This window comes from Delphinus delphis, chromosome 19 (genome assembly GCF_949987515.2).
Source record: "Delphinus delphis chromosome 19, mDelDel1.2, whole genome shotgun sequence".
NCBI classification, from domain to species: domain Eukaryota; kingdom Metazoa; phylum Chordata; class Mammalia; order Artiodactyla; family Delphinidae; genus Delphinus; species Delphinus delphis.
In genome coordinates this window covers 30,281,853-30,294,153 of record NC_082701.1, presented here as the reverse complement: position 1 = coordinate 30,294,153, position 12,301 = coordinate 30,281,853, and the positions used below count along the sequence as shown (strand labels likewise).

The window sequence follows — 12,301 nt, the reverse complement described above, 5'->3', positions numbered from 1 at the left end:
AAAAGGAGTGAGGTAAAAACTTTTTTTTATTGCCTGTTTTCACTTCTCTCTTTGCAACCTCATCCTACCACTGACACAAATATACACACCTGTCTGGGAGGGAGATGGGAGAAGATCAAACTGCTTACCTTGATTTTCTTGTCTTCACCGCCAATTAGAGTCCTTTGCACAAGGCTGTAATACATCATATGTAAATAACTCCTCAATAAAATAATTTCAAAACATACATTTTTTCTTTTGAGTTTTTAGATTTTTTTTGCCATATGCTGAAAACATAGTGTCCTGTCTTTGAATTATTTCTTGGCATTAATTTGTAATTTAGCATTCTGTTAATATCAGTGAAGAGTCCCCAGTAGGGGGCACTCAAGGCTAATGGGTTGCATAGTCCCTTAGGTTTTTGTTTTTTAACGGAAATAGCTTCGTCTTTTCTGATTAAAAAAGTAATCTAGGGAGTTCCCTGGTGGTCTAGTGGTTAGGATTCCAGGCTTTCACTGCCATGGCCTGGGTTCAATCCCTGATTGGGGAACTGATATCCTGCAAGCTGTGCTGCACGGCTCAGCCAAAAAAAAAAAAAAGTAATCTAAATAACAACATGGAATACTATGCAGTGTTTAAGAAGAGTAATGTAAATATACATGCACTAACATGGAAGAAGATATATCCAGATATATGAATAAGTGAAAAAATTCAACTTACATAATAATATATTTAGTGTGATCCCAATTTTTTTTTTTTTTTTTTTTTGCGGTACACGGACCCCTCACTGTTGTGGCCTCTCCCGTTGCGGAGCACAGGCTCCTGACACGCAGGCTCAGCGGCCAGGGCTCACGGGCCTAGCCGCTCCGCGGCATGTGGGATCTTCCCGGACCGGGGCACAAACCCGTGTCCCCTGCATCGGCAGGCAGACTCTCAACCACTGCGGCACCAGGGAAGCCCTGTGATCCCAATTTTTGAAGAAAACAGAAGTTATATATGTGCATTTATATTTATACATATGAAGAAAAAGATCTGAAAGGACCAAAACATTTACAGTAGCTACTTCTAGAGGTAGGACTTTGTGGGTTGAGTGTATACTTTCTCCTCTTAGTTTATAAATTCATCTTTACTTGATTTTTAATTTCCCAGTTAGCATCTATAGAAGCATGTATGACCTTTGCTAATAAGTACATTTTACAATTTTAAGTTATATTTGCTTGCTGTAAAAAAAGTTTTAAGCAATCGAAAGTGTAGAAAGTAAGCAATTATATTATCTATTACCCAGAGATGATTATTGTTGAGTTTGTTGTATATATTTTTCCAAACTTATTCTGTGTAAACATATACATATTTTTTAAGTGAAATCATATTAAAATCAATCAAGCAAACAGTTGTTTTTTACTTAATATACTATGAACCTCTTCCCATACATACTACTTTATAAATGTACCTTACCTTAACATCTATATAGTATTCTACTGTATGGTTGTGGCATAGTTTTTTAACCACCTCTCTCTCTATTGATCGTCTTTAAAGTTGGCTTCAGTGTTTCACCATGTAAAACACCATGTAAAACACTGGAGTCAACAACTTTATATATGCTTCTTTGTCCGTGTGTCCAGTCATTTCTGAAAGTATTAAGCCAGTGAGATATCCCTATTTTTAAACCTTTTGTAATATATTATCAAATTGCCCTCAGAAAGCGTATCCCAAAGTATATTCTCTACAACAATGAATGGGAATCCTTTCTTTTTTTTTTTTTTTTAGTTCAGTGGGGAAAAGATAGAATTTTATTTATTTTGTTGATTTGAATAGTATAAAGAACTCCCATATAACCTTTCCCAAGGTTTGCTTTTTCATTCTTATTCTCTCTCCCCACTCTCTTTCTATACATACACAAACACACACACAGAGTTTATGTATATATTTTTCTGAACACTTTGAAAAGAGTTGCATATATCATATCCTTTTATCTGATAATATTCAGTGTGTATTTCCTAAGAACAAGAAATATTCTCATATGTGTCCACAGTATAGTTATCAAATGTAGGAAATTTAATATTGATACAGCACTTTAGTATATAATCCATATTCCTGTTCTGTCAATTATCCCAATGATGTCCTTCACAGCAAATTTTTCCCGTTCTCTTTGCCAACTGGAATCGCATATTGCCTTTAGATGTTGTATCTCTTTAGTTGCCTTTCTTTGTTTTTGTGACATTGCTGTATTGAAGAATAGAAACCAGTGATTTTAGAGATTATCTCTTAATTTTGGGTTTCTGTGGGGACTTCCCTGGCCGTCCAGTGGTTAAGACTCCATACTCCCAATGCAGGGGCACGGGTTCAATCCCTGGTTGGGGAACTAAGATCCCACATGCCACATGGCTTGGCAAAAAAAAAAAAAAGTTACAATTTTGGGTTTCTGTGATGTTTCCTCTTGATTAGATTCCAGTTATACTTTTTTTCTAAAATAGAAGATAGACTTTTTTTTGAGATATTTTGATTTACAATATTATATTAATTTCATGTGTATAACATGCATGAGAATTCTTGTTTTCCCACTTCTTTACCAACTTTGAGTCTTTTAAGTCTTTACAGACTGATATGGAGAGAGTCCTTCTAGAGATGCATTTATTTGATTATCAGAAAAAAATTTAACAGCTCTATTAGATATAATTAACATAGCATAAAATTAGCCCTTTTAAATCATAGTTCAGTGCTTTTTAGTATATTTGCAGAGTTGTGCAACCATCACAGCTATCTAATTTTAGAACATTTCCGTCACCCCAAAAAGAACTCCCTTACCCATTAACCATCATTCCCCATTGCACCCTCCCTTCAGCCACTAACAACCACTAGTCTGCTTTCTGTCTCTATGGATTTGTCTTTTTGGATATTTTATATAAATAGAATCACACAATATGTGGTCTTTTATGTCTGGCTTCCTTTTTTTGGCCATATGAGGGCCTCTCACTGTCGTGGCCTCTCCCGTTGCGGAGCACAGGCTCCGGACGCGCAGGCTCAGCGGCCATGGCCCGTGGGCCCAGCCGCTCCGCGGCATGTGGGATCTTCCCGGACCGGGGCATGAACCCGTGTCCCCTGCATTGGCAGACAGACTCTCAACCACTGCGCCACCAGGGAAGCCCACAGAAGTATTTTTAAAGCAGTGAAGTTTATAATTTTAAAGTGATTATTACTTCACTGTTTTTTTTTTAATTAATTAATTTATTTTTGGCTGCGTTGGGTTTTCCTTGCTGCACACGGACTTTCTCTAGTTGCGTTGCTGTGCGTGGGCTTCTCATTGCGGTGGCTTCTCCCGTTGTGGAGCACTGGCTCTAGGCGTGCAGGCTCAGTAGTTCTGGCGCTCGGGCCTAGTTGCTCCGTGGTATGTGGGATCTTCCCAGACCAGGGCTCGAACCCTTGTTCCCTGCATTGGCAGGCGGATTCTTAACCACTGCGCCACCAGGGAAGTCCCCACTTCACTATTTTAAGACCCATTCTTTTTAAATTTTTTTGGCCGTGCTGCGCAGCTTGCGGGATCTCAATTCCCCAACCAGGGATTGAACCCCGGGCCATGGCAGTGAAAGGCCATAATCCTATCTACTAGTCCACTAGGGAACTCCCAAGACTCATTCTTTAGGAGCTTGGAGTAATCACACAGTAATTTTCATTTATGTCATGGTAAACCCAACATTTTTGCAGAAATACTGTTAATTATAAGTATATGCTAACAATGCAAATTCTTATTTTGGGATGTTGAACAACTGGTAAGCCAGTATGTCTATTTACAATTTCCTCAAGATGTGTAATGGATAATGTGTAAGATGTGTAATATTCTCTAAGCCAATGCTGTCTGGTAGAACTTTCTGCAAAGAAGAAAATGCTCCGGACTTCCCTGGTGACACAGTAGTTTAGAATCCACCTGCCAATGCAGGGTACACGGGTTTGATCCCTGGCCTGAGAAGATCCCACATGTCATGGAGCAACTAAGCCTGAGCGCCACAACTACTGAGCCTGTGCTCTAGAGCCCACGAGCCACAACTACTGAGCCCACGTGCCGCAACTGCTGAAGCCTGCGCACCTAGAGCCTGTGCTCTGCAACAGGAGAAGCCACCGCAATGAGAAGCCCACCTACCGCAATGAGGAGTAGCCCCCGCTTGCCGCAACTAGAGAAAGCCTGAGCACAGCAACAAAGACCCAACGCAGCCAAAAAAAGAAAAAAAAGATGAAAATGCTCAGTCTGATATAGTAGTTCCATGGGTGTTGAGCACTTGAAATGTGGCTAATGCTGCAGAGGAAGTGAATTTCTAGTTTTAATTAATTTAGTTTTAAAAAGCTAAATGTGGCTCATGGCTGCAGAATTGAATAGTGCACCTTTAACCAAAAAGTGTTGGTGTAAGTAAATATCCCAGTTGCTAAAGATTAAACACTTGATAGTGTGTAAAGAGTATTATTCAACATGTTGTGGATGCCAGTAAGACATATATTTTAGTGAATTACCAATTTAAATTCCTGCTTAGCTTGTTCTGAGATACCTGGAATAAGGTAACACATGGGAAAACCACTATGGCATTTAAGGGGAGAGGAACTAGGAGGAAGTGCTGTCATCCAGCTTGTGCTTGACTGAGATCTAGATGGGTCACAGATTTCTCCTTCATAGATAAACAGAAACTTTAGGGTGTTGACCACTGTGGTGGGAACAGCCAAACAGCTTTTCTTTTCAGTTTTCTTAAGAAATAGATGACTTTTTTAGAGTAGGTATCTTTTCTTATTGCTTTTCTTAGAAGTTCTTTATCAGTTTCAGCTTGAAGTAGTATTTGTCTTATTTCTGGAGGGAAGATCTATATTGGAACAATATTTAAAATAACCATTTCTGGAGAATTTTAGATGAGAAGGTGCCAGATAATCTGACTTTTACTGTATTAAGGTAGCCTTAAACACTTTCTTTATCTCTACTCTAAAATTACTATCTTTTGGTACTTCCCTGGAGGTCCAGTGGTTAAGACTCCGTGCTTCCACTGCAGGGGGCACGGATTCGATCCCTGGTTGAGGAACTAAGATCCCGCATGCCATGCGGTGCGGCCAAAGAATAAGTAAAGAAAATAAAATTACTATCTTTCTAAACATGGAATCTTTTCTATAGGCCACTATTTAATCCAAAAGAATTAGCAATATTTTTAGCCTTGAGGGCATCTGTGAGTAAGGCAACACCTATATCTCTATTACCAGCAGACTAGCATAGTCATAATTTTTGGGTCAGTTGATCTGTTACTGGGTTTTATCTTTTCCCAGTTCTTCTACTTATACTGTGCTCTCTTTATGATTTTAGATCTCTTTTCATAATTCTTTGCCTCGGTTTTTTTTTTCTGTAAAATCATAAATGGTAATACTGTTTCTCCCCTAAAAGTATAAACATTGAGTTATTTATTAAGGATTTTATATTCCTTTGAGTAAATATATTCTAGAGAGGCAACAGTGGTAAAGAACACACACTCCCATGTTTCCTGTGCTCCTAGTTATGAAGTTTTTACACATGGTCTCTTTAGACCTTTATGTATTATCTACTATATTTTTTTTCTTCCATTATCACAATAAGAACTTCTTTGTTCTAGTCTGTTAAAAAATGTTTTATATTCAGTAGAATCATGTATTCAGATAATTTTACTCATTTTTATGGGTAATATCTAAAAAATATATGAGAAAAGTTTTCATTACCTACATATATCTCTCTTTAAATTAGATTATATTCAGAATACTAAAATCACGTGACTATTTACTTGATAAATTTGGGAGGAGACTCACCTAATTTTCTCACATTTTGTTTTTGTAGGTAATTTTAACCAATCAGATGACAACAAAGATTGATAAAAATCAGGCCTTGCTGGTTCCTGCACTGGGTAGGCAATTAATCAAATAAACATTTTTAGTTAAATACATTTTTTTCTACCTCTTTCATTTGATGCTTGTTGAGTACTGTAAGCTCCATGAAAGTAGAGAAGACTGTCTTATTCACTGATAAATCTTAGTGTGGAGCACAGTGCCTTTAGATACTGACTCATCCTTTCAGTTGTTTAACATTTATTGAGCATCTACTCTCTGGCAACTCTTGTGTCAGGTACTTAGCATATAAATATTCATAAGATGACTCCCTCAGAAAGCGCAGTCTTAGGAGGAGTGGTGAATCCATTTAAATACAAATCAAACTGTAATGAATAGGCTTATGACTCTAACCTTACTCGTGGCTTTGTTAGAACACAGTGCTTCAAGGTTTATTTGTACTAAAATCTTTAAGAATATTCTGTCAGAGCTTTTGCTTTTCTTCTGGTGGTCTGAAATACGTTAGTAAGCCTGATGATAAGGAAGATTGACAAATATGTTGACTCAAACTACAAAGTTTTCTAAAAGCAAATAGAGGATAGTGATAATGATCTGCAGTATTGCCACAGATAGGTGAAAATCTATTAATCTCAGGATGTTACCCATGTACCAGGTTTTTTGAAACCAGATATACTTTTGTTATGTTAAATTAAGCAAAGTAAAACTGTATTTGGTCAGAGGCATTCTGAGAGACTTATAACTCAGTCAGTTACCATGTTCTTTTTCCCTCAGGGGAAAGTTGGGGGCATGCTGCTACAATACGACTAATCTTTCATTGGGACCAGAAGCGAAGGTCAGTATAGAAATAAGTTAAAAATTCTGAGTATTGGGTTAATTACACTGAGCATTTATCAGTTTCTTAGAGCTAGTCCAGTGGATGAGATCTATAGTGCCCCATGAACTAAAGCTTTTGTTGCCTTCATTACCTAGAGCAAACATAGAAACATGTTGTTATACTGCACATTTAACTACCTAGGAAATTCTTCGGAATATTGAAATGATGGGGTGCTCCTGAAATGAGTAGGTGGCCAAAGAATGCTACCTTCTAAAGCTCTTTGAAATCAAGTACCATTTATTAACCATGCAGAGGGAGGTAGGTACTCTGTGTTCCTGGAAGGGATTGAAAGAAGAGTAAAATCAGGACAAAAGGAAAACTTTTGAGGTTAGCTTTAGGTTATGTGGAAAATAGGATGGTTTTTCTTAGTTTGTTAATATATTTCCTGTGTGAAATTGTGTCTGTTTTTGTTTTCTTTTATATTTTCCTGTCCTACTTTTATTATCCAGTTACTTACTTGCCTTTCACAAGTATTGTTCTTTAAAATAAAACTGTGGCAGCATGAAACCTTTGTTTTTAAAGCTGCTGAGCAAGTGAACAAACCACCTTTCATTTTTTTTAAATAGGCAATTGAAAGCCGTGGAGTCTTTTATTCTATACTTCTAGAAATGTCAGATTTATGCCAACATCTCTGCTTTCAAGTTAATTGGTATAATCTAGAGAACTTGGTTTGGAAATACTCCAATAAAATAGGGAAATTGAGACAGCATGTGGGCAAAAATGGAAAAAAGGATTGCTTAAAGACATATTGGGTCTGGTCAGAGATACTATCTATTTCTTTTTCTGCATTTCTTCATTCTTGTACAAAGTGAAAAAAATCAAGCCTGACCAAGTTAGGTTTTACTGACCCTGAGCTCATAGCTGACCCTATTATATTTGTATACATCTTTTATAACTAGTTCATGCAGTTTGTGTCTCTTTTAAAGCTGGCATTTCCAAAGACCTCAGGTAACTTTTTTCCCCCATAATACATAGTGCTTTACATTCAACTCCCATCCCTCCAATTCTGTAAATAAGTCACTGTGTACTGGATTCACAAAAGCAATTCTTTTCTCGGCAACAAACCGTATTGTAAAGATTGGCAGCAGTTCTCCAGATGAGAGTCTTTTGAACATATCGCTTATATTTTCCCAGATTTAGGTTTCTGGAAAGCACATCCCACTATTTAAATGTTATTAGAAGTTCCCCTTGAGCTAGTATACAGTAGTAGTCTTCCACTATTATTCTAGTATTACATACTCACTAATAGAATACATCTAAGAAGTGAGAAAAATAATAGGAGCAGAGAAAGATGTTTCTTTCATCTTTTTATGCATTCGTCAGAAGGAGAAGTTTGCTGCCTTTGTCAAATTCTAGAAGTTAGCATTGGTTAGGCACCCATGAGATCAGAAAATCATGCTTACTTTCTTAAGAGTTAACCATTTTATGACTTCAGCTTCTTACTAATCTTTCCCAAGAAATTAGTGGCGTAGAACACTGACATTGAATAGATAGATTTAGGGGAAATGTGCTGTTCTATGAATTTTTACCTGTATTCCATACTATCATTTTAATAAGTGCCTGCTTGTGCTAGGTATTTAACTGGGCACCTTGTATACAACCTTTCATATAATCCCTTCAATAACTATTTAAAAAAAATTAAATATAGTTGATATACACTATTATGGAAGTTACAGGTATACAGTGTAGTGATTCACAATTTTTAAAGGTTATGCTCCATTTATAGTTATTATAAAATATTGGCTATATTTGCTGTGTTGTACAGTGTATCCTTGTAGCTTATTTTATACATAGTAGTTTGTACCTCTTAATCCCCTACTCCTGTATTGCCCCCTCCTTCTCCCCACTGGTAACCACTAATTTATTTTCTATATCTGTGAGTCCTTCAGTAACTCTTAGAAAACGCTGTACCAATTATCACTAGCAGTGAGAAGATCAAGGCACAGAAAGATTAAAAAGTAGTAAATAATAGCTACCATTTTTGAATATTTATTAACTGTTCTTTATTATGCTAAGTGCTCTGTGTATGTATATATATAATTTCATTTTATTTTCCAAATAACTGTGAAATAGGTAGTAGTATCCACATTTTTTAGCTGACTTTATAATAGAGTCCATTCCTTTTCTCCTATAATTGCTGTTTCTAGAATGTTATTATATTATTGCATTGATTGCCAGCGAATCTGAAGGTATAGCTCTTATCCTCCTTTTTAGGTAAAAACCTTTTTCTCCAAACTGCTTTTTTTCCTAGGCTGTAGATATATGATAAGTAATGTACATACTTTATAGAATCAGAATAAGTTGACCTCATTTAATAAAATCAACATAGTTTTGTTCTTCATTGTTTGAAATCTGATATCTTTAAGTTATTAAAGTTGTATGAAATCTTGTATGTGTTTTAAAATTTAGTTTATCTTGAAAGGATGGAAATAGAAACTCATGCTGGGGGAAAATAGTTATAAAAATGAACACTTATAGTTTGAGCAGAAAACTAAAGACCTTGACTAGCCAAATTTACATGGAGAATTGAATTTAAGTGTTCCGCCTCATGCCCCAGTCCCCATCTTCACTAGAAACGCCTGATTTTTACCCTTTGGTTAATAATGGAATAACATTCCAATAGTTATTAAGAGAAATACTTTTGTCTCTGTCCGGTACGTTGTGTGGGTTTTCCTCCAGTTTGCATATTCATGATAAGATGAGGCCAAGATTGTTCAGAATTATACCACTGTTTGCCAAGGAGATCTGGTGGTAGAGTGGAGTAATACATCAACACCCCCGCGCAGTGTTTCATATGTGTCTCAGTTTTAAAGCACAAATTGTGCTTCTGTCTTGTTTCTTCCTGACCTAAACTGTAGTTCAGCCATATGTTAAGCTTCATCTCAGCTGGGGCCATGAGCCAAGTGATTCTTTGGTTTAGTTTGTTGTTTAAAAAGATCTCTTGAGGGCTTCCCTGGTGACGCAGTGGTTGAGAGTCCGCCTGCCGATGCAGGGGACACGGGTTCGTGCCCCGGTCCAGGAAGATCCCGTATGCCGCGGAGTGGCTGGGCCTGTGGGCCATGGCCGCTGAGCCTGCACATCCGGAGCCTATGCTCCGCAACGGGAGAGGCCACAGCAGTGAGAGGCCCGCGTACCACACACACAAAAAAAATCTCTTGAGATGCAGACGTGAAATATAAATTTTATTTTTACCTAGAAATTTGAGGAAGATTTTCAAGCTTAATACTTAATGCCCATTTGATGTTAGGATTATTAATAAACATATAAATGCTTCTTAAAATCTTATTTGCTTTTTAATAATTTTCTCAGAAAAGTTGGATGTACTGGGTACCTTTTTGGACATATGGTGATATGAGGTGATTTAGATACCACTTTTTCAGAAGGTTAGCTAATTTTTGTTTCATTGAATCAAAAAGTGTGATTTTTTTTTTGGGCTTCCCTGGTGGTGCAGTGGTTGAGAGTCCGCCTGCCAATGCAGGGGACATGGGTTCGTGCCCCGGTCCGGGAAGATCCCACATGCCGCGGAGCGGCTGGGCCCGTGAGCCATGGCTGCTGAGCCTGCGCGTCCGGAGCCTGTGCTCCGCAACAGGAGAGGCCACAACAGTGAGAGGCCCGCATACCGCAAAACAAACAAAACAAAAACAAAAGTGTGATTTTTTTAATAAGATAGATTTAAATACTCCATGCCTCTATTTTTTCTGTTTTATTTTGCGTTAAAGATAGACCATCAGCCCTAAAGCATTGTAAAAGTTGATGATTTCACTCCCTAACACAATTATTCTTATATTACATATTACTTAACAGTTATTTTATTTATGCAGACAGTTGCTATTACAAAGATATGACATTTTGGATTCTTCTATTCTCATCCTGAAAGAACAAACCTAAAAGCTAATGGATGATGGTCTCTGATTGCTTCTCTTTTGAATTATGCCTGAGTAGGGGCCAATTTCAAAATTAAGAGAGTACCATCATAAACCAAGATGTCTTTTTGAATTATTTTTGAAAACAAATCAACATTATATGACATTTAAAGAAATGATCCGTTTAACTCTGAGAGGCTATGATTTATCTCTAAGTTAGAATCCTTATTTTGTACAGTTATATCAGTTGTTTAAAATTGTGGTAAAGTAGGGAATTCCCTGGCGTCCAGTGGTTAGGACTGCACTTCCACTGTAGGGGGGCACAGGTTCGATCCCTGCTCAGGGAACTAAGATCCTGCATTCTGTGTGCTGCAGCCAAAAAAAAAAATTGTGGTAAAGTATATGTAACAAAGAATTTACCATTTTAACCATTTAAGTGTACGATTCTGTGGCGTGAAGTACATTCATATTATTTTACAGTCATCACCACCATCCATCTCCAGACCTTTTTCATCTTCCTAAACTGAAACTCCATGCTTATTAAATACTAATTCCCCATCCTCCCCTCCTACCAGCCCCTGGGAACCACCATTCTACCTTCTGTCTCTATGAATTTGACTGCTCTAGGCACCTCATATAAGCAGAAGCATACAATATTGGTCCTTTTGTGACTGGCTTTATTTGACTTAGTGTAAAGTCTTTAAGGTTCATTGTAGCATATGTCAGAATTCCTTTCCTTTTTAAGACTGAGCAATATTCCATGGTATGTATATACCACCTTTTGTTTATCCATTCATTCATCTGTCAGACACTTGGGTTGCTTCTACCTTTTAGCTATTGTGAATAAATTATATCAGTTTTAAAGTAATTTTTAAAAGACACTTTAAAAGTTTTTGCTTAGGGACTTCCTTGGCGGTCCAGTGATTAAGACCCCATGCTTCCACTGCAGGGGGCGCGGGTTTGATCCCTGGTCAGGGAACTAAGATCCCACATGCCACATGGTGCGGCCAAAAAAAAAAAAATTTTTTTTTCTTATACAGTTGACCAGTGAACAACAAGGGTTTGAATTGCATGGGTCTACTTATAGGCAGATTTTTTTCAATAAATGTAGTATCTGTATTTTCATTTTACAGATCTTTTAAGTGTGGGGAAGAGTTTTTTTGTGTTCAATTAGAGATCAGAGTATGTGGAGTTAAAAGAGCTAGGGTTTGAGTCCTGATTCTATCTAAACTGTTTCAGCTTCCTGCCCTTGGGTGACTCATTTATCAATTCCTTTGTTTTTGAAGCAGAGTATTTGGATTTTGGACTGCACAGGGTTGGTGCCCCTAACCCCTGCATTGTTCAAGGGTCAACTGTATTTGTTGCTGTTACGGTATTTGAGCATAGTTAATAAGAGTTTAGAATTTTATTTCTCAACTACTTTCAGCTTTCAGTTTTATATTATTTACTTTGTAGAGTACACAATAAAATCATACCTAAACAGACCTTGTCCTGTTTTGACAGCGATTTTTCTGAACATAAGCATTTTGAAAGAATGTGTTTTCCTAGATTATTTGTATTAGTATAATATGAGTACGTGTTCCTCATTTAAATACCAAGAAATTGTCTTAATACTTCTATTATAACACGTAAAAAAATACACAAGTACTGTAGAAAGTTTGAAAGATGTAGATAACCAAACAAAAAAACAACTTTTACCTTGTAACAACAACTTAACTTTTTGATTGTAGTATTTTTTGGTTTTGTTTGT

General features: G+C 37.0%; 1 protein-coding gene across 2 annotated transcripts in view; it reads left to right on the top strand.

Annotated features, from left to right (window-relative positions):
* The window catches only part of RAD51C (RAD51 paralog C), a 33,446-nt gene that overhangs the window by 15,757 nt on the left and 5,388 nt on the right, over positions 1 to 12,301 (top strand). For both annotated transcript variants that reach the window (XM_059996738.1, XM_059996737.1), the window contains 2 exons: positions 5,807 to 5,873; positions 6,586 to 6,646. In XM_059996738.1, the coding sequence (XP_059852721.1) occupies positions 5,807 to 5,873; positions 6,586 to 6,646 (128 nt within the window). The remainder of the gene's footprint in view (positions 1 to 5,806; positions 5,874 to 6,585; positions 6,647 to 12,301) is intronic.